Genomic DNA, 26237 nt, shown 5'->3' on the forward strand with positions numbered 1-26237 from the left:
AATTACCAAGATCATCTTTGAAGATGAAAGCGACTCCGTCGATAGGATTTACATTACCCCGCACCGTAACCCGCGTATCTATAGGGAGTGTGTCCAAACAACTGGATATTGCCCGGGCGGATAGGGAAATGGGATGAGGTAGAGGAGGAGGATGAGGATGATTCGGGAGGAGGATGAGGAGGGCGTGACTTACTTTGATCTGGGATGCCTTCGGAGGTGTTGATCGATGCGAGCGCGAGCATGGCTATGCTTCATAGGGGCATCGTTCACTAAACACTATCTGTGCAGACCTCCCGGACTCGGCAGCGACTATTCATCACAACTTTGAGATCCGCACCCAGAGAGAGGATGAGAGATGAACAAACGGCGGGCGAGATGGAGGCCAGCGCCCGGTTTAGAGTGGACATGCTTGCACGCTTCCCACCTCATCTGGACTCGCTTCGAGGACACAACTTCACGAGGCATGGCGTCGTCGGCGAAGGGCGGCTGCTGCTGGACCCGGAAGCCCAGGGAGCCACCACTAGAGAGTGTGCCCTCCGCCACCGATGGCGAGGTGTTTAGAAGTCCCGAGGATTGATAGTGGTTGTTGTTTTATTTATTTTTGTTGTTTTATTGTAATGTAACTTTTATTTTTAGTATTTTGAATTTTGTAGGAAAGGTACTCGAATGAAAATTTTAATATAAGGGGTTATTTTCAGTATGTGTGGTTGTTTCATATTGATCCCACCTTCCCAACTTGTTTGGGGGGGTGGTTTTATCAATTCAAGCTTTATTTTTATATAACCCTAGTGTTAGAATTTATTCGCGGAGTAAAGGTGAAAATATGGCCGTTTAGGCATATCTATGAGTGAGAATCATTGTAGGATGAAATCTAGATTAAATAGGTACATTCAATCATAAAATCAACCTAAAAGATCTTGGGTTTTGAATTAGAATCAAGAAAATGAGTTGTTTCCGTTTTGGGTTTGGAAATTTTAGGATTTCGAAACTGCCGTAAATACTTTTGGCAACTTCGATCCGTTTTAGCAACTTAAAACCTATATAAACTTGATACAATCTATCCTCACAACTCACACTACACCTAAACTCCATCACTCACCTTTCACACCCGCGATTCCCACGTTTAGATCTCCATTTTTGCAAATCTGCAACTTCGGGGCCCTGCCAGCTTCTGCAAGCGCTTTCGCGCTACACTTCGACGAAAATTTTGCTCGAGGCCGCCACGCCCAAGTCAAAAGCGACTTCGGCCAAACACTGGAATCCCAAAATACAAAGAGCTGCGACTTCGCGCTCTAGTTAAAAGCCTTCAGCGCTCATGCCTTCCGTGGACCGAAAAAAATTCCAGTTTTCCATGCGAGTTGTGCCGGTTGTTTTCGCAATTGTTCGAGTGTAGTTTTGAGATGACATCTCCTATAATAATACCGAACAGTCTTTCAAGATTTGTTCCAAAGCACTACTTCACGGTGCTTGGTTTTGAGGTGATCACATCGTTGGTGGAACCTCTTATGGTAAGACCGGCTGAAATTTATTCTCCAAAGACTTGCATCTTATTTTTATAATAACTGTATTTTCTTTGAGAGACCGGACGGAGAACAAGTGTTCTCCATCAACATTGACGATGAACCAATGGAAATTACCAGGTTCTTGCTAGCATTTGTTCTTGGACTTGCTATGCCCGCTGAGATACAAGACCCATGGTGCTATTGGGTCGATAATATGCATGTCTACACTTATGAGTCTTTGCACGAGGCTTATGGGGCAGGCATTTTCCGTATTGAGGACCAAGGGGACTATAACGTTGCCCTTGGTAGCCTGTCCATGAACATAGGAACTGTTATGTTTTGGATTATGCTAAACATTTTAGGGGAATGGCGTTTTTCTTCTGTGAATGACGCCACTTGCAGCGTTTTCCTTGCTTTAGCCACGGGACGCCGGTTCTATGACCTTCCCAGAACTTTGATGTCTAGTTTAGCACGAGCCCATACCATGAGGCATAAGTACCTTCTTATGCCTGTTCTAATTTCACGTATTATGCTATGTTTCTTTCCTGTTTTTTGTACACGTTTCACGGATTGGATTAGGGTAGACACGGTGCGACCCACCAATAGTATTATTCGATCTTTCCGTGCAATGACTTGGCAAGGGGTGGCGGATACAACCTCACCAGTTGCACCCTACACCCCATCAGACCAAGTGGCACTTAATAGGTTAGCAACCATAGATGATAAATGGCGTGAAGCCTGGCAAATTATCATAGCATGGCAGGACGCGAAGGAGCCTCACTTCTTTATAGAAGTAGAGGATGACGAAGATGACCGAATACAGCCGGGAGTGGAGGTAAGTTTTAGTTTACGTTGAGTGTGCGCTTATGTCCCAAGCAATTTAATTACATTAACCCCATAATGGGTGGAACTCTTATAGAGTTCGCGTCGGTTTTATTTCCTATATTAGTGCGTTCTAACCTTGTTTTGCGGATGTTTACGAATTTCACGCGCTTGATGGTATTTTTCCTACCCTCTTTATTTAAATGCTTTGAGGACAAAGCATGCTTCTTGTTTTGGGGGCATAGAAACACGTGTAATTAAGACATCTGCTAGGATATAAATATGTATAATATGCATTTGTTTTCTAGTTAAAATTTCAAAAATTCAAAAATATAAATAAATAAGTTATGCTATACACTTAGGAATATTGGTATTGTTTCTTTCTCCATGCTCTTAACAATCTAGAAGTCTCACGTAGCTGTTGCGTCAGAATAATTGTTAGAAACTTAGGTTAATATATAGGTAATAATCTTTACATCTATCTATAAATATATTACATGAGTATCTATGATTGTTAGCGATGAAGTTTAAAATCTAGGCTAGAGTACTTATTCTACAAATCCTGTGAGAATATAGCCTAAAGCCTTATATGAGTGAAACATTTGAGAAATGACACAAGGGAGAAGTAAAATCCGGATAGAGAAATCACACGTCCACTTGCTTGATCACTAAACCATATCCTAAGCGAGAATTTAGGCCCTCTTTGGATCGATATAGCCGAAAATTCAAACCTATGAATTATTTTCCTAGTTAAGCCCCTTGAGCCTTTCATTAGCCCTTCCATAAACCACAATTCCTTTACCCCATTAAAAACAAAACAAAATAAAAAATAAATAAATAAATAAATCAACCTACCCAATTTAGAATAAGTCTGAGAATAGAATGATGAAGAAAGAAGAAGAGAAAAAAAACATGTAAACAAAAATTAGTTAGTGCTTCAGAAAATAAAGAAAATAAGTTTCCATCCAAAGAAAAGAAAAATAAAAATAGAAATAAAATAAAAACTCCAAAAATAGAATAAAAGGGAGTCAAAAGCCAAAGAAAAGAAAAAAAAAATATGGCTAAGGATGGAAACAAAGTATAGAAGCAAAAGAAAATAACAAGGTTTTCTCTAAGTTACATAATATGAAGACTCTATTATCTCAGACTTGTCCTTTTGAATATCCATTTCCTTCCTTCTTAAACCATCTCCTAATCCCCGTTACACCTAATAAAGACCTCTAGCTCAATTAGGAATAGGTTAGTGTGATAGTAAAGTGGCGGATGTGTTTGATCGACTCGAGGCTTCACATGTGTCATTGAGATTGTAAGGTAAAGTGTGCCCACTGTACCTTGGAATAAGCTTAACTTGAGTGGAAAAATCAGAGTGTTGTTTCTTGACTATTATTGTGAGAACCTACTTAAGGGCTTATTCAGAAGTTCTGAAAACAAACCTCGCTAAACATTTTATAGTACTACTCATTGTGTATATGTTTATTGTAGATGATGGATTATTATGCATATATTAACTTAGGTTTCTGACTTGGTTATTCTTATTCAATTGCTAGAGATGTATAGATAGTTGAGCATGAATAAGGAAACAATAGTTTTATTTTCTTAGTCGTTGTAGTATAGATGAAGTTTGTGAGTACCTTCATCGGAAAACTCTCACGAGGCTATAACTTCGTCCACTAGGGGAATTCCTAGTGGTTTAAAGCCTTGTTGCATATGGTCAATGCAATCGCACTCAGCGAAACGAGAGTAGTTAGAACTCCATTTTTGGTCACTTATTCTAATTTCTCATCTTTGCTTGAGGACAAGCAAAATAATGTTTGGGGGTGGTTTGATAAGAGCCCAAAACTGTAGTTTTAACCCCTTAATAATCATACTGTTAGACCAATTATGTGAATAATAAGTAAGAGTTAATACTGATTATGTATTTTTATGCATTTCAGGTTTCAAAGTCCATTATGTGCAGAAATGTGCCACTTTAGCGAGATAAAGGAGCAAAAGTCAGCAGAACTTCCGAATGCCATATCTTTGGACTCAGACCTCGTAATTGGGCCTACCTTATGTCAAAACGACCGGCTCGGAAAGAGCTTTGCAATGGTTCAAGCCTTGACCCAATCAGAGGAGTAAAAGTGGACGAAAAGTCTGTTGAAGCCAAATCTAGCTGAAGAGGCCTTTTTGGACTGAAAGAATTGGGTTTTGGGCCTGATTCTCTGGCCCAAAACATGGCTCCAAGCCCATGCACGATTTTTGGATCTGGATGTATAAAAACAAAAGCTTGACTCATTGTTAATGGCAGTTAGGTTAGGTAGATAGTTAGACCTAGATTAGTTAGCCTCCATTAATTAGTTTTAGAACTTAGTTTAATTAGTTTCAATTCATTGTATTAGATTAAACAAATGAATCTTGTTCTTCATTTGATTAGATCAATAAAGTAGTATTTTTTATCAATTTCGATTTTGTCATTTCCATTTCTAGATCTAATTTCAATTCTTGTTCTTATTTCATTTTAGTCATTAATTTAGATTTCATTATTGTTTAAATTAGTAAATTTCAATGCTTTATATTATGTTTATTTTTAATCTAAATGGAAATGATTGCGAATGATTCAAGGCTAAACCTCCATTAGAGGGGTTGAGAAGCCTTGATGAAAGCTTGATTCCTCACTATCGTAGAATCGTCGTAATTTCCTTTCCACTCTAGAAACGTTTAGTTCACCATGAGAATGGGTTTAATCGTTCACATGCTAATTATTAATTGGTAGGAATGTCATGTGTAATTAGGGATTAGGAAGAACCGATTGTTCTCGTAGCGGATTCAATTCGGATTCTGACGACTTCGTCCGCTAGTGGATTAAGTTGAGTTAAGGTGGAATCAATCCCCTCTAACTCCTTAACATCGAATCAACGTAGCATTCCCTTGGTTGTCGATAGTCGACTAGTTGCATTTAGGTGGGTAGTTGCATCGTAGTCTAATTCCCGCCCAGTAAAAGCTCTCATTGACTTAAGACTGATTTCTTAGACTTAGAAAACAATCCATGCTAAGGAACTAGGAGTGGAACGAACTTCCTACTCCACTTAGTGCAATTCGCATCGAGAGTAGAAGCTTTGATAATTGAGACTATTAAGTCTAGTTTTAGTTTACTTACGTTTTGAATTCATCGTTCATTTCGTAGGTAAACTATTCATTTTATAGCTATCAATGAGCTAGACCTATCTCTGAACTCTATTGCCTTCCTACTTCCGCACGCCTTTCATCTAGATAGTAACTTCATTCGGATGGTATTTGGAGAGATTACAACCAAGGCTAATGTAGATTACGAGAAGATTGTTCGTGATACTTTTCATACTATTGGTTTCGTGTCGGATGATGTTGATCTTGATGCCGACAACTGCAAGGTTTTTGTTAATATTGAACAGCAGATCCCTGATATTGCCCAGGGTGTTCATGGTCATCTTACTAAGCACCCTGAAGATATTGGTGCTGGTGATCAGGGACATATGTTTGGTTATGCCACAGATGAGACTCCTGAGTTGATTCCCCTTACCCATCTCCTAGCTACCAAGCTTGGTGCCCATCTTTCTGAAGTTCGCAAGGATGGTACTTGCCCCTGGTTGAGACCAAATGGAAAGACCCACGTCACAATTGAGTACATTAACGAAGGTGGAGCCATGGTTCCCACTCGTGTCCATACTGTCCTCATCTCCATTGTATGTTTTTGTGCCCCTTACCCAAGTCATATGCTATTGGTGTACCTGAGCCATGTCTATTTTTGTGGACTCCTATGGTACTGGCAAAATCCCTGATAAGGAGTTCCTCCAGATTGTAAAGGAGACTTTTGACTTCAGGCCTGGTATGATTGCAATCAGCCTTGACCTCAAGAGAGGTGGAAATGGAAGGTTTTTGAAGATAGCAGCCTATGGTCATTTTGGTAGGGATGACGCTGATTTCACATGGGAAGTTCTTAAGCCCCTCAAGTGGACAAAACCCCAAGCCTAACTATCTGGGAACTTGATGGTAGTTGTCTCTGATCTGGTTCTTTTGTCTTTATTTGACAACTTTACTTTCTTTTTCTTTTGTTTTATGTTGCATGTAATAGTAGCTAGTGAAATTATTTGGATTGACGGGAGTAAAAACTAGATAAAGACTGCATTTGTTTGGCATGTGGTACAAGGTTCTATGGCTTTATGTATACGGTTTAAACTTGAAATCAAGATTTATAATTAAAATGTTTTCTTTTTGCGGCTGGGAAATGCGTACTACATTGGCAAAGATTGTGAATTACGTGGAGGTTGGCCGCTTGATATAGTTGTTAGAGGTGTTATACAAGACGTCGATCCTAACACAAAGTATGGGGAAAGGACTTTAGAAGAAGGGAACTTCAAAAATTTGTCCAAGTTGTGCGTGACCATAACGCAACACTGCCATGCCCTCATAATGGATGGGTAAGGACGCTTGGTCAGGTTGTGCAAGGAGGTGTTATATGACCCAAGGAGTTGTTGGTGTTTGTATCCCATAGTTCGTCCTCTTGAATTGTTTATTGAATGAACTTTTTTGCCTAAAACCAATATGTGCTCTTAGGCTCTTTTTGCATGGTTAACTGCTGGTTGTGGATGTATGGCTAGCTTGTTGGGGATGTGAAGTGAATATTTTGTAAGTTCAAGATATGAAGTGAATATTTGGTAACTTCAAGATGTGAAGTGAATATTTTGTAAGTTCAAGATGTGAAATTGAACATGTTTTTTGCCAAAATGAATGTTACTTGAGATATATGATTTGTGTTGCAGATTTTGTAAGTTGGTTTGTGGTTTGGTGTTTCATAAAATTTGTATCAGCAGGAAAACTCTTTTCAATTTTCATGATACAATTTGAATTATGCAAATATATATAGAAAAAAAAAATTAATTATTGTAACGGACATTGTCCTTGGCTGATCTCATCTTTACAAAATGGACACGTCAGCCCATCCTTGGGGACATTAACCGTAGGCGTAGATAACCAATGCTTACAGACTAAATCCTAAACCAAACCGTTGGTATAGGTAACCAATGCCTATAGATATTAGCCCATATAAAACCGTCGGCGTAGTTAACCAATGCGGACGGACAAGATCCCTAATTAAACCGTCCCAATAGATAACCTATGCCGACGGACAGTGCTGACGGATTTTATCCATGCCATAGGCTATGCCGACATAACAAATTAGGACGGCTGTGTTACAGATGAAGTCCGTAGGCTTAGATCTAAGGCTACGGCTCTTGTCTGTAGGTATATATCAATTATTTTGTAGTAGAATGAGGGGAGAGTTAAGAGAGAGAAAAGGGCGTCCGTCTGGTTTCATAGCATTTTAATTCAGTATAAATGGTAATAAATTCGGTTTTAGTGCAAAGGAGTACCTTGTGAACAGTTGAACAGTGGCATATAGTTGATTTTCGGCTTTAATTTACACAAAAATCCTTAAAGGTATTATATCAACTTAAGGGTATAAACGATAGTAAAAATTAAAATGACGAAGTAGTCCTTTTTAAAGACATTGAATAATGGGTCCTGTATCCTACACCCACCAAATTAGATTGGGCAGCCTTTGGCCCAAGCCCAACAACGAAGTCCAATCACTTAGGTCCAGTACCCCCCCCCCCCCTAAAAGAACCCGGAAAACCTATTCAACCATTATCATCTCTCTCTGGCTCAACTCTCTTCACACAAAGAAATTGAAAAAACCGCCATCGCCATTTTCTCTTTTTCTCTCTCAACTCTCATCTCTCTTCACACACGAACAATGGGACAAGAAAGAAGGCTACACAAGTATTTTAAATTAATAATGAAACAACCAAGTATTTCAATGTTTCAAATAATCGATTAAAGGATTATCGATAATGGCCATTGTTAGGATTGGTTTGGGAAGTGGGTTTTGAGCTTGGTTCTTAGTTTCACGGTTGTTTGTACTTGGTTAAGGGTTAATCAAGCTTATGAAAGTGAGTAAAAAACAAAATGAATTTTTCAATTTTTTTTAGTCCAAACGACCCAGCCATGTCGCCAAAGAGAGTCCCCAAACGACCTCATGGCGTTGATTGGAAGTACATCCCAACGATATGATATGGTCATTTGAAACTTTGGGCTCAAATGACATTGTTAAACCGCTCCGCTATATATTTAAACGACCTCATGGCATCGATTGGAAGTACATCCCAATGATATGAGAGGTCGTTCGGGTCTCGTTACAGTTGTGATTTTGGACTTTCAATTAAAATATATATTTTCATTTCAAATTAAATGATATTTCAATTTCAAATTACTTAAATGGGTTTTACATAAATGAGTTTTGTCAATTTCAAATTATTTAAATGGGTTTAACTTAAATGAGTAGTGTTTTGATTTAGTAGTGTTTTGATTTAATTTGATTGAAATATAGAGGGATTTTCAATGTGGGGATGTATGATAATGAGTAGTGTTTTGACTTTTCATTGAGATGTGGAGGGAAATTTAGTTTGTTAAGTTTTCAATGTGGGGGGTGTATGAGAATGAGAAGCTTTGAGGAGTCTTTAAGGCGGGGTGAATGGTTGCAATAGGTTATCTTGATGTAATTGGGGGTTGTCCAAAACAAAACATTTATTTTTTAGCAACTGGGCAAACTTATGTCTACGAAACTTGTAATATATATATATATTACAAGTTTCGTAGACATAAGTTTCGTAGACAGCAAAAAAACAGCCAAATTTTGGCCGTTGGATCACCAAATCTAAATCAGAAATCAAAGGCCCAAATCTAATATAAACAAGGCAGGGGTATCAAAGTCATACTTACGAAGGGTTTCCTTCTCTCCGCCTCTCCTATTCCTCTCTCTAGCACTGAAATCATTCCAGCAAATTCAACCCATTTCATCTCCAAAATCAACCCATTGCAACTCCTCCAAAATTGAATTCTCCAAATTCAACCCATTTCAACCTCCAAAATCAACCCATTTCAGCTTCAAATTATACTTTACTTTAACATAATGCCCGATACATTTACGTGTTCATTTGTTTTAAAAGCTTGTTCACTGTTGTGTCATTTTTCTAGTGGTCTTATTGTTCATGCATTAGTTGAGAAACGTGGGTTTCAATCAGATTTGTTTTTGCAGAATACTATACTTCATATGTATACTTGTTGTGGAGTTACTGATGTTGCGAAAAGGTTTTTTTGATAAAATGGGTGAAAAAGATGTTGTGACTTGGAATATTATGATTACCCATTTGAGTAAGCAAGATGATGATATGGAGTTGGCTAGAAAATTGTTTGATGAAATGCTTGAGAGAAGTGTGAGGTCTTGGACAGCGATGATAGCGGGGTATGTTCAGTGTGGGAATTCGAAAGAGCCGATTCGTATGTTTACTGACATGGAAGCTGCTGGGGGAACACCTAATGAGGTCACTGTTGTGGCGGTATTAGCCGCTTGTGCGGATTTGGGTACACTTGATCTTGGTAAGAGAGTTCATGAGTATTTGAAACAGTTTGTAATACTTTGATTGACATGTATATCAAATGTGGTTGTTTAGGAATTGCTCAGGATAGTTTTTATAAGATGAAAGAACGAACGATTGTGTCATGGTCGGCTATGATTGGAGGATATGCAATGCACGGCCAAGCTGAGGAAGCGCTGAAGCTTTTCTCTAAGATGTCTTGTATTGGTATTCGACCAAATGGGGTAACCTTTATTGGGCTCTTGCATGCATGTAGCCATGCATATGGGATTAGTAAATGAGGGCTGTGGATTTTTCAGTAGCATGGCTAGAGATTATGAGATTATTCCTCAGATTGAGCATTACGGTTGCATGGTTGATCTCCTTAGCAGGTCAGGGCTCCTTCAAGAAGCCCATGAGTTCATTAAGAACATGTCTATCAAGGCCAATGGGGTTATGTGGGGTGCCCTTGGTGGATGTAAAGTTCACAAAAATGTGGAGCTGGCTGTAGAAGCTATCAAGCACCTTTTGGTTTTAGATCCACTTAATGATGGTTACTATGTAGTTTTATCAAATGTATATGCAGATGCATGGCGGTGGGAAGACACGGCAAGGGTAAGAATGTTGATGAGAGACCAAGGAGTCAAGAAGATGCCAGCCACAAACTCATGAACCACATTATCATTAAAGAAGAGGGTTGCAAAAGTAGCAATTTGCAAGAAGGGTAATGAATGCCAGGGCATGGGCTTCAAAGTCACTGGCTTCTATTTCCATCGGTGATGCAAGCTCAAGTAGGGAGTGTGTGGGTAGTGAAAAGGGCATTGAGCCCTCCCCCCTACTGTCCTCCCTGTGGCAGCAACATGTGAATGGGCAAGACCTATAAAATCAAGTTTTGTAATGGCATCTGCAAAGTTGGTGCAGTTTCCTATTTCAGAGTGAAGGTCGTGCATAAGCCAGAAGTTGGTTGTTTGCGCCGTGTCATTTTTCGTGACAAGATGAGGTTTTTGTATTTGGATGCAGTAGTGATCTATATCCTGATATTGCGGTTTATATTAAATATAATTTTTATTCATGAATATCTTATTGAAAAGAATGTCTTTTCCCTGTAGAAGTTAAATAATACAATTAGTTGGTGATTGATTTTAGGTTTTGATGTTAATTTCTCATGAAATTAAAGTTACTGTACTATGTACTTTTTCTTTAATGTACAACCCAGAATTTAGAATTGTCTGGTGCAGTGTGATGTTCAAAGATCTGGCTTAAATTGTATTCAACTTTGACATGATAACAAGGGCATCCCTGCTCCAGTATATTCTAGATGAGATAATTAGTCCATGTGACCATTGCCCAACTTGACGATCCCAATGGCTAATTTGTTTCATAAAGGAAGTTATTAAGTTGCACTGAAAGTACAGAAGGAGAGTGAGTGGTACGTGTTCTTATACATTCGCTGCAGAGTATTCTTATACAAAATTAAAACTCTAACAACCAAAATTAAAACTCTAGAATCAACAGCATTATACAAAGCCCTTTTGCAGCAAGACAAACTTCAAGGCCATGATCTGCAGGGGTTATCCCTTGAACAACAGTTGTAAGAACAAAGTTCACCGAAGCATCAATAACCACCCACTGTTGAATCAGTTGTTCCTTCCTAACTGCATCCTTAGCTCTTGATACTACTTAAGACTCGATTCAATTGCAGTTTGGATATTCACATCAGGTGATTGAGCTGACAAAAGGAATGGAGTAATCTCTGTCGCCATATTCTCCTCTCAGCACAAAAATAACTCGTCTTAGTATCTCACATCTGAAGTGTATACTGACTACCAGCTTTAACATGCATGCAGCATGCTCAATGCCTCTGCGTCAGTGCCTTCACTGATTTTCATTGAAAGACCAAGTAGCTCCAAACTTTCGAGGCTAAATGTCTGTTAGAAGACATTTAAATCATATAATTTCTTAAAGAAAGCTTCAAGACAATATCCACATGAATGGTTTATGTAAATACAAGAAATCAATGTTCATAAATCAACTGTGTAACTATTTATTTGACACCATATTCCAGTTTTCTTGATCCAAAATTGATAAAACTGGCACAACCGCACAAACTAAGATTATTGTTTCCATTTCTCAGCATGCTTAACAAATTATTTTCGACGGAGAATGACAAATAAGTCTTCATTAACCCTGTTTTCAGAGTTGTAGATATGTGAATACTCTGCAACTTTCCCAGCAAACAGAACAAACAACTCATCAATGATCTCTCTTCCTGCGTTCAACAATTATGCCTTCGGACCAGGCTCTAATGTGCATGCTAAATGTTTTGCATTTGGCCCAAATTTTTTTTTTCTTCTTGAAAGGCTCGTGAAATCTAACCTTTCGATGCTAAAGTAACCATTATTCTTCATTACTTCTTCCAACTCTTCGGATGATGGGCTGTAAACAGGCATATTGAAGGGGTCCACTTTAGCTTCACTCACAATTCCCTGGAGTTACTTAGACAAGAACATAGGAAATGTACTATAGGAAACGTTGTGGATCCTAATTTAATACTTTACAAGAATCTGGATTTAAGGTACTTCTCTTGCTCTCTATATATAGATTATGACAAAGAAACGTTCATAGTCACTAACCTTTTTGCTCATTTCCATGAGGCAACTTCCCAATATTTCAAGTGGACGGTGAAATGATTTTATGGAGAGCATTTCCTTTGTGTAAGTTGGAAGAATAAGTGCCATCAATCCCCCTGATAAAAGCTCCTGTGCTCTAGCTGATAAAAATGACTCCATGTCCTTGACAAATTGTGCAAAATATGCCTCCACCATTTCTTTTTGTGCTTCTACATAATGAATCCTCCCCTTATTCCATACAGGAGAATTCACGTCTTCCACCTCCTTTGGTACTTTAGAGAGCCATTGAAGTGAATATGAATAGTAAATAAAATGGAGAGACTGCTTTGGAAATAGGCGATTATAAAAAGAACTAGGTAACCAAAGCTTGAGCCAAATACAGCGCTACTCTCAATCTCATAGCCCATTATAAAAAACTACTTACAAAACTCATTTCAATTAAAAAAATGTTAGCTAGCATTTCATAATGCTCGACATAAATTCCAAAGAACTAACAACCTCTCTTATTTAACCTACTTTGTTTAAATCAACAAAAAACTACTTACAATCAAATTAGCCAACAACCTCTCATTTCTCAACATCAAAAAATTAGCCAACTCATTTCGATATCAAAAAAAATCATGGTACAAAAAGGATGGTACAAAAGGACTTTCATCGACAACAAAAAAAATTCATCGATAATTCTGGAACAAATTCAAATCCAGAGCTTATGTCTTGCTTCACAAAATAGTACTCTTTTGGATGAGAAATGGAAAGAAGAGGAACCCATGAGAGATTGGAGAGAGGAATAGGAGCGAATCAGAGAAAATCCTTCGTAATTTGATTTTTCGGTGTTTAGATATGGGCATTTGATTTTTTTTGTGATCCAACGGCCAAAATATGGCTGTTTTTTTGGTTGTCTACGAAATTGCAGTCTACCTAGCCAGATTTGCTTCTTCTTGACTATTCATTAATGTCATAGAAACATCGTCATGCTGAAAAGAGACCATTGGATTTTCTGAAGATGAAATCTCCTTAGTACCAGATAATATATATATATATATATATTTTAGGTTGCCCAATGCAATTTCCGGAGTGCCCGATTAAACTAGTTTGAATAATTTGTTTAAATATTTGATCAAGGGTATTTAGGGATTTCAAAAAGGGCGGCGTAATTTAAAAATATAATCCAGATTAATTATGGTTATGGTGTACTTTAGCAGCAATAGAGATTAGCTTTTTAGATAAAAGTATAAAACAATATAAGATAACGAGTGATTGAAAGCAAATGAAATTCACACACTGGAAAGTAAGACACCCATAAGTTTTAGGCTTTAATTTAAGATCGATTTCCATTTCTTTATATTCTTAAGAGGAAGTTAAATTTGGGAGGAAGACGATCTGGTTGTTTTGGGAAGATTCAGTTTATAGTTGGGTTTTTTGGTTCGTGAAATAGCGTCTGTTAAATGGATGGACAGGTGTACGGTGGATTAACACGGTTACTGAGATTTAATATCAATACCCGGTTATCGCATAGCTGGTCTCTTACCTAAATGACAAGGTTTCAAAGAAGAAACAGAAAAATAACGTCAACCAGAACAGAAGTTGCAATCAGTCCAAATAAACGTCAAAATCCGAATAGAAAATTCAGAACTCACCAACAAAGCTCATATTAAAAGTCCTTAATCATTGATCAAAAACTATAATCCCAACAATTCCAGACAAACAAACATTTGAGCTTGATCCTTCAAACTTCTCATGGCTGAAATGCAAGAACAAGAACTACCACTAGTTCTATTTATTGGTCCACCCCCATCAACACTCCGCACATTCTTTCCAAAAATATTACAACAGTTCAAAATCTTGAGTCCATTTGATTACCCAACAACTCCCTTCCACGAGTTCTTGAAATCCCATGCTCAGGAAATTAAGGTGATTCTTTGTTTGAGTGGTTCAGTGCCTATAAACTTGGAGATTCTAAGTTGTGTTCCTTCTTTAGAGTGTATTGTTAATATGGGTGCTGGAGTCAACCATATTGACTTGAGTGAGTGCAAACGTAGGGGTGTAAGTATCTGTAACGCTGGAACTGTTTTCTCTGAAGATGTTGCTGATTGTGCTGTTGGACTCTTGCTTGATGTTTTGAGAAGGGTATCTGCTTCGAATCAGTATGTGAGGTCTGGGCTTTGGCCTTTGAAGGGAGAATATCATCTCGGTCATAAGGTCATTGCCTCTTTCTCACTTTCTAATTTGTTTGTATTTTACGCAATTAAGCAAAGAACTGGACAAATTTATCATCGGCATTTCGCCGAAATTTAATGTATAGATATATATAACTTGCACGTGCAGTCGCTATTTCCAACGTAAAAGTGCAAAAGTAATATCTAAAGGTCTGACAAGAAATGATGAATCAGGAAAGGCATGAAAGCAATCAAGAATCACGTACACTAATTCTAGTTTTTGGTACACCTCCAAAACAATTCATCGAAACATTCTTCCCAAAACTATTACAATACCAATTCCTAAACCCAACAGACTACCCAAACATACCCCTCCTGGAATTCTTGAAAACCCATGCTCAGTCACTCTCAGTTTTGCTTATTATAGGCGATCCCGAACCCGTTACGTCAGATATACTCGACAGTCTTCCGTGTTTAAAATGTATAGTGTGTACTAGTGCTGGAGTCAACCATGTTGACTTGACTGAGTGTAAACGTAAGGGTATAGTTGTAACTAATGCTGGAACCGTGTATTCTGAAGATGTTGCTGATTGTGCTGTTAGTTTGTTGTTAAATGTTTTGAGGAAGGTCTCTGCTTCTGACCGTTATGTTAGGTCTGGTTTATGGCCTTTAAAGGGAGAGTATTCTCTTGGGCATAAGGTTATATCTCTTTTCCATGCTTGTTAAGTATATTTTTGACATGTTGGTTGCTTTTGTTTTGAGTCATTGTAATGTGTAATGATGTTTGAGCTTGACATTTGTATTGTGTCAAATTGTGACCTGCACAGGACATTTGAAATTGGTTCAGATTTTAAGTTTGGTATATATATTCTCATTAGTTCTGTAGTTCTAGTTTTCTTTGTTACACACATGCACAATGCTTAACTTACTTTCTGTTTTTTGTTCTCTTTGAGGTATGATGAGATGATGTGTTAGAAAATTTACAAAGATAGAATGCGCAGAGACATAGAAAATTTAGTGTCATCCATTGTTGTTCAGTTAAAAAAATTGTTGACCAGAAAGCGAAATCGATAGTGTTCTGAATTAGCTTTCTTGTTCCATAGCTTTTGAGTTGTGTTGTTGGATTATATACATAATATTTCTTGTTCTTACAAGAAAGTGTTAAAAAAATTTCCCAATGACACAAGTTCTGTCTCTGTTGCCTTCATTTCTATTCTGTTTTGCAAACTCTAATTAGATAGCAGTCTTCTTGGTTCCAGTCTGTTCCATTAGTATTTGCACCATGTAGTCTCTTTTCTTTAACAATGCAGACCTTTTTCTTGCATTAGGTAATAAGTACGCACCTTACAAAATGTCTCTGCTACCTTCCAATTATTTCCTGCTAGTCAACTTAAAACAGGACATTAAATTCAAGGGAACCTTTGAGAAAACAATACTTTTTTGCCTGCGGTTTTTTATAATAATAATTGGCCATTGTTAAGTGGTGTCTTGGTTAATAATCTTGTATTCCCTCTTTGATGATCCTGCCAAATAATGCACTATGCAGATTCAAGCTTGCCAGCTTGGTTTTTGAGATATGGAAATTCTAGTGGTTCTTAAGATCTGAATGTAAAGTTATATACTCTATGTTACATTGACACGCCATACATTAAAAATAATCCATGTCGGATACGTATCCACATGTGCGTGGCGGACCTGACACAAACACCTATTGTATGTGATATACCTTTGTTTTTTTTGTATCTTTCTGTGTCAAACATCTTCATATCTGTGTCGGATACGGTCACACTTGTCAATGTAACTTCGTATATACTTCATTAGATGATATGATCTGAAAGAGGGAAAAATATAAAATGATGTCGTTTGATTTCCTCTTCATTTACAAAAACATTCAAATACATGTTTCTAATAGCTGATACAAGTATATTAGATAATACTTTTCGCATCCTCTCAGTTGCTATGATGATGATTGCAGGTGGGAGGAAAGCGAGTAGGGATCATTGGGCTGGGAAGCATTGGTTCGGAAGTTGCTAAAAGGATTCAAGCTTTTGGCTGCAGCATTGCGTACAGCTCGAGGAAGAAGAAAGAGTCTGTTTCGTTTCCTTATTATTCAAGTGTATGTGATCTTGCTGCGAACAGCGACATTCTCATCCTTTGCTGTGCATTGACTGATGAAACCCACCACATCATCAACAAGGATGTCTTATCAGCCCTGGGAAAGGATGGAGTTATTGTTAATATAGGACGTGGAGCTCTTGTTGATGAGAAGGAATTGGTCCGCTGTTTGGTTGAAGGAGAGATTGGAGGTGCTGGTTTGGATGTGTTCGAGAATGAGCCACACGTTCCAAAAGAGCTTTTTGAATTGGACAATGTTGTAATGACTCCACACAGCGCCGTGATCACACCTGAATCTTTTTCAGCCTTGCATGAACTTGCCGTAGCAAATTTGGAGGCTTTCTTTTCTAATAAACCATTACTTTCACAAGTAGATTATGAGTAAGGGTCTCACATTCTTCAAAAAAGATCTCAAATTACATCATTCATGTTCTTGACTGAACACGTAAAGTTGACAGGTAAATGCCAACTTATTGATCTAATTTATGGTAAACATTTCTACCTCCAAATAATGTTGTAACTATTGGATCAAATTCCTAGTTTTGAAAAAAAAAACTATGTGACCAGTATTCATTATTGGCATGTTTGCTATCTGCTGTGGTTTATTACATTTTCATTGCTTGAGAGGCTTCTTTTAACTTTAACTCATATATAATTAACCATGTCTCTGGTGTCACACTTCTGGGATAGAGACTTTGTGATTAGTGTATTGTTCCCTTCTGAAAAATGCACGACATATCTTTTCTTTCGCGTAAGTGCATAACTGCATACCAAATACCTGCTGGTTCAGACAATCAGACACTCTATCTTATGAAGCATCAGGTGCATTATTTCATTTGTGTCGTGTACTAGAAACTTTAATGCTGAAATGTTTGTATAGCACTGTAGTCAGAAAAATGAAAAGGTAAAAAACTCTTAACACCATGAGATGAGCTTGAGATAGTTTTAAAGTTTGACACCCATTAGATGTGTAGAGATATCATCTGCTTTATTTGTAATGACATATTTTCATATTACATCATTTCAGCACACATCCTCACAGTTTAATGGTGGTTTATTTATTATTATTACTATTTCTGCTATTGTTAAAATCATTTGGATTATTGTTTTTTTTTGGTTATTTATGTTTTGAGTCACTTCAAAATACAGCGTAAAAACTCATCTGATGATATAGACTCACATGTAACCATGTTAAAATTTAAGTAAAAAAAAGATGAAAACCTAATTATCAAATCAAAGGCAGACGATCTCACATGGATGACCCGACTTGGGACTCAGAGTGGATGGTGAAGATCAGTGGTAATGGAAGTGTGACAATGAAGGTACTTTCTAGGTGAAATCCTTTTGAGCAGGGGAGGGAAGTTGGTTGTTTCCCTTTTAAGGTTGGAAAGGCGACTGTCCCTTCTGAAGTAAATAGTTGATAAGCTGCGTAGCCAAGGGAACCTTCCAAAGAAGTGTGCACGTTGTTGTGTCAATAGGAAAAAGCAATAATTGACATCTTTGCTAGATTTGAATTCGTTGTTTGGAGTGGCTCACTATGTGTTCACTAAACAGCTCAGTCACTGTTATATTGCAGGACGTCTTCATAGCATGGCTTAATACTGTTAAGTGTTAGACCTACACCCCTTAATTCTTTCATTGGAACCTCTGGAACGCAAAGATTGATCGACTGATTGTACCTTCAAGAACCAGTCCCTAAATTTTAGAAATAGATCAAATCTGTTAAACCATGCATTTGGTTGTGGAATGCAGACTTCAAATTCAGTGGAGAGAAGAGGGCATACATTCCATACGCTGATATTCAACTCGGCTCGCTGAACAAATGTAGGATGGTTCTTGGTCGAGAGGCAGAACAACAAAGCTTGAGGGACATGTATCCCTTTGTCTGACACTAATTCAGGATATCCCTACTGTTGTAGTGGGTTGGTTTTATACTTTATTATTAGGTAACAATCAGTACTCTATCTAATCCAATGACACTTTATTTAATATATAATCATTTTACTGGTTTGAATTAAAATGTGGTTTTTCTTTGGTGATTACAAATTTGGCGTAGATGCTTAGAGAAGAAGAATTTTAGCGTTGTATTATTGGAAGGAAAAAAAATGACAAGAAGATCAACATCAGCCAAGATTCCAGATGTAAAAAGACCGTCCATATATCCATATATATAAACGTAATATTAATAAGCTCATACATAGGCAATTTTGGCCATATAGAACTGACAACTAATCCCACCAACAACAACAACCATGTGATCTCTTGGAAACTCATGGAAGAAGAACAAGAACTGAAAGATCATCGTGAAGAACGAGAATTACAAATAGTTCTGCTACTTGGTCTAACACCACCACCACTCTTCAAATTTTTCCCAGAGTTGTTACAGAAGTTCAAGTTTCTAAGTCCATTTGAGTACCCAACAACACCAATCCATCAGTTCTTAAAATTCCATGCTCAATCAATCAAGGTCATGATTTGTATGGGTGGACGCAATGAAGCCACCTGTGAACTGGGAGGTTCTCAATCAATCAAGGTCTTCCTTCTTTGAAGTGCATTTTAAATACTGGTGTTGGAGTCAATCATATTGACTTGATTGAGTGTAAACATAGGGGCATAATTGTATGTAATGCTGGAAATTCTTTCTCTGAAGATGCTGCTGATTTTGCTGTTGGACTCTTGCTTGACGTTTTGAGAAGGATATCTGCTTCGAATCGGTATGTTCGGTCTGGGCTTTGGCCTTTGAAGGGAGAGTATCCTCTTGGTCTTAAGGTCGTCCCTCCCTTCCCTTCTAATTTCGTCTTTCATATGTTTATCCATTTTGGAGTAGTTTCTTATATTCTAGTATAGTATCATTCAAAAGAGTGATAAACTGCTCCAAGTTAGCCTTCTCATCATTTTGCCGAAGTTGTGTTGTAGGAGTACATGATACCCATTCAAATTGCTTCTAAGAATGTAATTATACACTCATCCTTTACTACATTCATTTTGTGATGAACTTCTTGCACAATATTTTTCGTCGCCTTTCCTTTATCTTCCTTTACGTTACGTTATGAACTTCTTAAACCTCTCTGCCAGCTTTCAAATGTATCGTGTCATTCTTGTCAGTCAACATAAAAGGACATGGAAATATCATATCCGACTTCCCCTTTACCCTGTACCTGTAATTGGTCCTTTTTGGAAAATTTACTTGTAACTACATAATATATCCTGCCAAATCGTGCGTGTATAGATATCATCTTAATTGGTTTTTGGTTAATGATACTATATTGGTACCTTAGAAGTAAACTGGAGCAAGATATTGCTTCCCTAGAACTACAATGTGAATCGGTCGATCCATTTTATTTCCTCATCATTTGGGCAAAACCATCTATGGACAACTAAACAAATTTATTAGACTATGGTTCGCATTGTCTAACAAATTTGTTGTCTAATAATTTGTTGTGGTGATATGCCAGGTGGGAGGACAGAGAGTAGGGATTGTTGGGCTGGGAAGTATAGGATCTGAAGTTGCAAAAAGGCTTGATGCTTTTGGCTGTAGTATCTCATACAATTCAAGGAGGAAGAAAGTGTCCATCCTATTCCCATATTATTCACATGTTTGTGATCTTGCTGCAAACTGTGATATTCTCATTCTTTGCTGTGCATTGACTGATGAAACCTACCACATCATCAACAAGGATGTCTTGTCTGCACTGGGAAAGGATGGAGTTATTATTAATGTAGGACGAGGGGCACTTGTTGATGAGAAGGCACTGGTGCGCTTTCTTGTACGAGGAGAGATTGGAGGTGCTGGTTTGGATGTGTTTGAGAATGAGCCTACTGTTCCAAAAGAGTTCCTTGAATTAGACAATGTTGTACTGACCCTGCACAAAGCTGTGCACACACTAAGCTCGTTGTCAGCCTTATATGAACTTACCATGGCAAACCTGGAGGCTTTCTTCTCAAATAAACCATTACTGTCTCCGGTCAATTATGAACAAGAGGCTGTCACACTATAAAAACATCTTGGATATTGCATCACACATGTTGGTGACTGAACTAGTAAACTGGACAGGTAAGTGCTTAATTATGGTTAGCATATTTGTTTGTTGAGTGGCTTCTTTAGAACCTTAAGATATTCTGTGCTTTCCGTTATAGATGAAGCAACTGGTTCAACTTGCTAGTGCTGTGCGAGGAAAGGCAGTGGGATTAATTCTGTTCAAACATTTGTATGCTGCATTCTTCATTCTGGTTGTTTATTTCAGCATAGTGATAGGCCCTGTGTGATATGTGATATCTTCTGGCATGCATACGTAGGGCTTTTCGAAGCACTACTGATTCATATAAAATCAACATCCTATTTGACTAACCAATCATATGAAGAATGAATGATTTCATTAACTTGTAAAACTATTACAATCCTATTTATATATGATTACACTAACCTATCTATGAGTGACAACTGTCACTTTGTTACAACAGAATAACAAACTCTAACTGACTATCTTCCAGAAGCTTTAGCTTTACATGACTGTCTACAGACCCCCTCAAGCTGAAGTACTCTTTGAGAGTATTGAAAGCTTGAACTGCAAGTAAATGTGTCTTTGTCTTGACAAGCCTTTAGTGAGTATATTCCGCCAGTTGATCTTGACTACAGACAGATTGTATTTTGATTGCGCCACTGAGAACTAAATCTCTGACAAAGTGGTAATCAACTTCTATATGTTTTGTTCTGGCGTGAAAAACTAGATTTGAAGCTAATGATATAGCACTAAAGTTATCACACCATAGTATTGGTAAGTGATACATTGGTAGTTTCAAATCCTTAAACAATTTCTTCAGCCAAGATAGCTCTGCAGCTGTGTGTGCTAAAGATCGATACTCTGATTCTGTGCTGGACCGAGCTATAGTTGGCTGCTTTTTGGCAGACCAAGAAATAGGGGTTGAACCATAGTAAACAACATATCCACTAGTCGACGTTCTATCAGAAGGAGAACCAACCCAGTCTGCATCTGAATAAGCATTAATCTGAGCTGAACCTTTTGTAATAAGAAGACCATTTGAGATTAATCCTTTTTGTAGCAGCAAAGTGTGGTGTTCTTGGACAATGTACTTGATTAACTAAGTATGCAATATCCGGTCGAGTCCATGTGAGATATTGCAAAGCCCCAACCATTGATCTGTAGATTGAGCCATCTTGTAGTTCATCACCTGATGTAGTATCAAGCTTTTCAGTAGATGATGCTGGTGTTGACATAGGCTTTGCTCCCTCCATATTATGTTTCTTCAGTAAATCCACTACATACTTTGACTGACAAATAAACATCCTTTCTTGTGATCTAGTTACTTCAAGGCCCAAAAAGTAACTTAACTCACCAAAATCTTTAATGGCAAACTTGCTGGCTAGAAACTCAATAACTTGTTGGCAATGAGAAGTTGAAGATCTTGTAATGAGTATATCATCAACATACACTAATAGATAAGTGAGATTACCTTTTTGATCTTGAACAAACAAAGAGTTATCTGCACTTGCTGCATAAAAGCCCATTGATAACTAACAACACAGCCATGAGAGAAGAGTACCAAGCTCGAGGTGCCTGTTTCATGCCATAGAGTGACTTCAAAAGCTTACACACATGAGTAGGCTTCTCTTTGTTTTCAAATCCTTGTGGCTGAGTCATGTACACCTCTTCTCTTAAGATTCCATGTAGAAACACATTAGATACATCCAATTGTTTTACCTTCCAATTCTTTTGAACAACAAGAGTTAGAACAAGTCTAATTGTAGCAGCTTTGGCTACAGGACTAAATGCTTCAAAGTAGTCCACTCCCTCTTATTGACTGAAGCCTTTTACAACTAATCTAGTTTTTGGTTTATCAAGTGCACCAGTAGGTTTTGCTTAACTACCCGAAAAACCCACTTATTCTTAACCACATGCTGATTTCTGTAAGGAACTAGAACCAAAGTATTGTTCTTCTGTAATGCATTAAACTCTTCTATCAAGGCTTGTCTCCATCCTGAGTCTTTAATAGCTTGACTAAAACATGTTGGTGTAGATGGTAAGTTATGAACATTAACTGAATAACATTGGGGAAGAGGGTGTTTAGTGCTGTTAAGGGTAGCCAATACTGAAACGATTATCTTTTTCTTAATAATACTAGCCTTCCCTCTTGTTTGCATTTAGTGTTCTGTAACATTTGTAGTAGATGGTTGCATTGGTATATCATGTAATGAAGGATTTGATTATGAGGTTGATAAATGTTTAGAAGAAGTTGATTATGTTATTGGTGAAGTAGGATGAGATACAGAATTGGTGTTTATTGGTAATACTGAAGAATGCCTCGAGTCTGATGTTTGGACAAATGAAGAATTTGATGAATTTTCAGAAGTTAAATTCGATGAAGTTATATGCTGAGAAGAATTAGTGAATGGTATGAAGGGGTTGCACATTAAGGTTGAAGAATTTGAAGAAAATTGAACTGAAGGAGAGAAGAAAACATGATTTTTGAAAGGAAAATGTTTTTCATTAAACACAACATGCCTCGAGACATATACTCTTCCTGTAAGACTGTCTAGACATTTATAGCCTTTGTGATTAAGACTATATCCTATGAAAATACATTCTTTGCCTCTAGCTTGAAACTTGTTTGTTGTGTTGGGTTTTAACTAAGGGTAGCATGCACAACCATAACTTTTGAGGAAAGTATAATTTGGACTTGTGTTGAATAGTTTATCATAAGGAGAAATATAGTCAAAATGTTTGATGGGTAACCTATTGATCAGGAAAACTGATGTTTGGAAGACTTCAGTCCAATAAGAGTAAGGCACATTGCTTTGAGAGAATAGTGTTCTACTAAGGTCCGTGATGTCTTTGTGTTTTCTCTCTACAACACCATTTTGTTGTGGAGTGTGAGGACATGAAAACTGATGTTTAATACCACTAGTGATAAGAAAGTCTTCAAAGGCAGTGCTAATAAACTCACCTCCTGAATCTGATCCAAAAATCTTTATTTTCTTAGCAAGCAAATTTTCTATTTGAGTTTTGAAGTGTTGAAAAATAACATGAAAATCATACTTCACAAACAAAGGATAGATCCAACAGTAATTTGAAAAATCATCCACAAAGCTAGCATAATATTTGAATCCAGAAGTAGATATAAACGGTGATGGACCCCATAGATCCACATGTACAAGTTTTTGAAGACAAGTAGCTCTAGTTTTGGACCTTTCAAAAGAGAGTTTACAACTCTTGCCAAATTAGCAGTTGCTACAAAAACTTGACTCCGAGTCTTTATTCAAAGGAAGCTGAAACTTGTGAATGATTTTGTTGAAGACAGAAAATGCAGGATGACCAAGTCGTTGATGCCAAAGGATAGGAACAACTCTTTCACCAATAAATGCTTGTGTCTTGTTACCAATGAAAGCAGAGGAAGGAAAAATGTGCTTGATGTAGAAGTTGGTAGAGAAATTGGATATAGGCTATGCCTATGTGGTCCTTGAAAAAGGATCCTCTGTGACTTGTTGTCCTTCACAAATAAATGGGATGATGTGAAAGTCAAAGAGCAATCATTATCAGAGGTAAACTTATGCACAGATAAAAGGTTTTGGGAAATTTTTGGCACATGCAACACATCTTTAAGTAGAAACTTTGAAGAAGGTGTAGATAAAGTAATGTTACCAGTATTAATTAGCTATGTTTATAGCTTGTCCATCCCTAACAGTGACTTAATCAGATCCATTATATGCATGAGGAAATTCCAGATTGGTGTAATCAACAGTCATGTGATTAGACGCGCCACTGTCTGCATACCAGCTTGTATTCTGTGAACTTGATGCTTCATTTCTGTGAGCAACCATTGCTTTCAGTTGCTTTGGTGGAATTTTACCTTGAAATGCATAATTCATCCTATCAAAGCAGTCTATGGCATAATGACCCACTTTGCCACATATTTGACAAACAGGTCTATTTCCTAGATTGAAACCTTGGCCTACTTGACTACCATTGTAACCACCACTTGCTGGTCTAGACTGAAAACACTTATTTTCACCATTATAACCACCATCTCTTCCAGCAGTGTTTCCGAAATTGTTACTTCCACGCCCATTGTTATAAGAACTTCCATTGTTATTGTTATAGTTCCCATAACCTCTTCCATTACTTCTTCCTCTGCCCAATCCTCTTCCTCTGTTGTTATAATTTTCTCTATTGTTTTCGCCATTGTTATTATATTGATTATAACTTCCTCTGCTAGCTGCATAAGCTTGAACATTCTCAGATTGAACAAGTGTTCTATGAGATTCTTCCACACTCAATTCCTCACTTAACAAAAGACCATGTAATTCATCTAGAGGCACATCCTCTTTTCTTGTTCTTATCAAGGTACATAATGCTTTATACTCAGCAGGTAATCCAGCCAAGATTTGGATCAAAATATCTGCACTATCAATATAACAACCTGCTTGAACTAGATTATCAAACACTTCTTTGATTTTCTGCAAGTATTCTGTCATGCTTGAGGTTCCTTTCTTAATGGACTGAAGCTTTAATTTCAACTGATGAATATGCGATCGTGATAGAATAGAGAATCTCTTTTCTAATGTTAACCATAGTTCTCTTGCTGTGGAAGCACCAACCACGTAAGACAACAAACTCTCTGAGATCGTAACATTCAACCATATCAACACACATTGATCCTTTTTCCATCCATTCACTATACTCAGGATTCTCAATCATTGTAGTAACACCATCTTCGATACCAGAAACATACTCATTTGGACATGATTTGGATCCATCAATATATCCAATGAGTTTACACGTTTTAAGAATGGGTAAGAACATCGATTTTCAAAGAACATAATTGTCTTTGTTTAGTTGTATGGTAACTAGATTTGAGATATTGGAAAAAGACTAATTAAACATCTTTACTTTCAATTGAAATCACAATCAAGTATCGAGAATCAGAATATTGATACTTGATGATAATGCTAAAAACTCTCTTTTACTCCTACTTACGCTAATTTAACTAGGCAGAAGTAAAAACTGTGCTTTATATATTGCTTATCAAAGTTCTACTCTCGATTATCTTATAATAAAATTGGAGTCAGAATTCGTTCCACTCCTAATTGCTTATAATGCAACAATTTCACTAATTTAAACAATTCAACAATATGATGAAAGTAATAATTCTAATATAACTAATATGGTGATAACTAATATTAAATATATTCTAAATTAAACTATAGCAATTTAATACTAAGATGTGAATATAAAGAAGGAATTAGGGAGATTTTATATCCACCTTGATTAATCCATAACATGCTAGTATAGATTTTTATTGCAACCCTAATCTTTATGTTTTCACACAAGGTTTAACATAAAAGTCAAGTCTTTTTATCCTTAATTATTCATGGTATCTCTAACCAACTAATAATTAGCATAAGAGGAAGTTGAAACTCATTCTCATGGTGAATGAACTACCCTCTAGAATTGAAGCTCTTAAAATCAACTATTCTATCCTAGCCTAACATATCAAGTCTTCATCAAAGCTTCAATCAAACCCCTCTAATGGAGGTTTAGGTATGGATCATTAGACTATCATGGAATA

The 26237-nt window shown here is 37.2% G+C and overlaps 3 protein-coding genes and 3 pseudogenes across 5 annotated transcripts; 4 read left to right on the forward strand and 2 right to left on the reverse strand.

Moving 5' to 3' along the window:
- LOC147494753 (S-adenosylmethionine synthase 3-like) overlaps positions 1 to 6353 on the forward strand; it is a 57605-nt pseudogene extending 51252 nt beyond the window's left edge.
- A 3146-nt stretch (positions 6354 to 9499) lies between these two features.
- LOC147494754 (pentatricopeptide repeat-containing protein At1g77170, mitochondrial pseudogene) lies at positions 9500 to 10423 on the forward strand (annotated as a pseudogene).
- Positions 10424 to 11583: 1160 nt separating this feature from the next.
- Positions 11584 to 12962, reverse strand: LOC147494755 (loganic acid O-methyltransferase-like). Its single transcript, XM_086568236.1, has 4 exons — positions 12927 to 12962; positions 12385 to 12765; positions 12040 to 12237; positions 11584 to 11679 (listed from the first exon to the last, which is right to left on the reverse strand). The coding sequence occupies exons 1-4, from the start codon at positions 12960 to 12962 to the stop codon at positions 11584 to 11586; spliced, it is 711 nt and encodes a 236-aa protein (XP_086424362.1).
- Positions 12963 to 13629: 667 nt separating this feature from the next.
- Positions 13630 to 17243, forward strand: LOC147494756 (glyoxylate/hydroxypyruvate reductase HPR3-like). Of its 2 annotated transcripts, none has more exons than XM_086569257.1 (2): positions 13630 to 14580; positions 16513 to 17243. In XM_086569257.1, exons 1-2 carry the CDS (start codon positions 14119 to 14121, stop codon positions 17035 to 17037), a joined length of 987 nt encoding a protein of 328 aa, XP_086425383.1. In that variant the 5' UTR covers positions 13630 to 14118; the 3' UTR covers positions 17038 to 17243. The 2 variants fall into 2 exon arrangements, with proteins under 2 accessions (XP_086425383.1, XP_086425382.1); XM_086569256.1 differs by lacking the exon at positions 13630 to 14580 and adding an exon at positions 14624 to 15236.
- A 140-nt stretch (positions 17244 to 17383) lies between these two features.
- LOC147494757 (glyoxylate/hydroxypyruvate reductase HPR3-like) lies at positions 17384 to 21081 on the forward strand (annotated as a pseudogene). The gene is made up of 4 exons (XR_015200189.1): positions 17384 to 18598; positions 18709 to 19421; positions 20108 to 20706; positions 20790 to 21081. The product of XR_015200189.1 is annotated as a glyoxylate/hydroxypyruvate reductase HPR3-like (transcript).
- A 3276-nt stretch (positions 21082 to 24357) lies between these two features.
- LOC147494758 (uncharacterized) lies at positions 24358 to 25143 on the reverse strand. The gene has a single exon (XM_086568237.1). The coding sequence runs from the start codon at positions 25141 to 25143 to the stop codon at positions 24358 to 24360; it is 786 nt and encodes a 261-aa protein (XP_086424363.1).
- Positions 25144 to 26237: the final 1094 nt, after the last annotated feature.

The sequence above is a fragment of the Coptis chinensis genome, chromosome 6, assembly GCF_015680905.1.
Source record: "Coptis chinensis isolate HL-2020 chromosome 6, ASM1568090v1, whole genome shotgun sequence".
Taxonomy (NCBI): Eukaryota; Viridiplantae; Streptophyta; class Magnoliopsida; order Ranunculales; family Ranunculaceae; genus Coptis; species Coptis chinensis.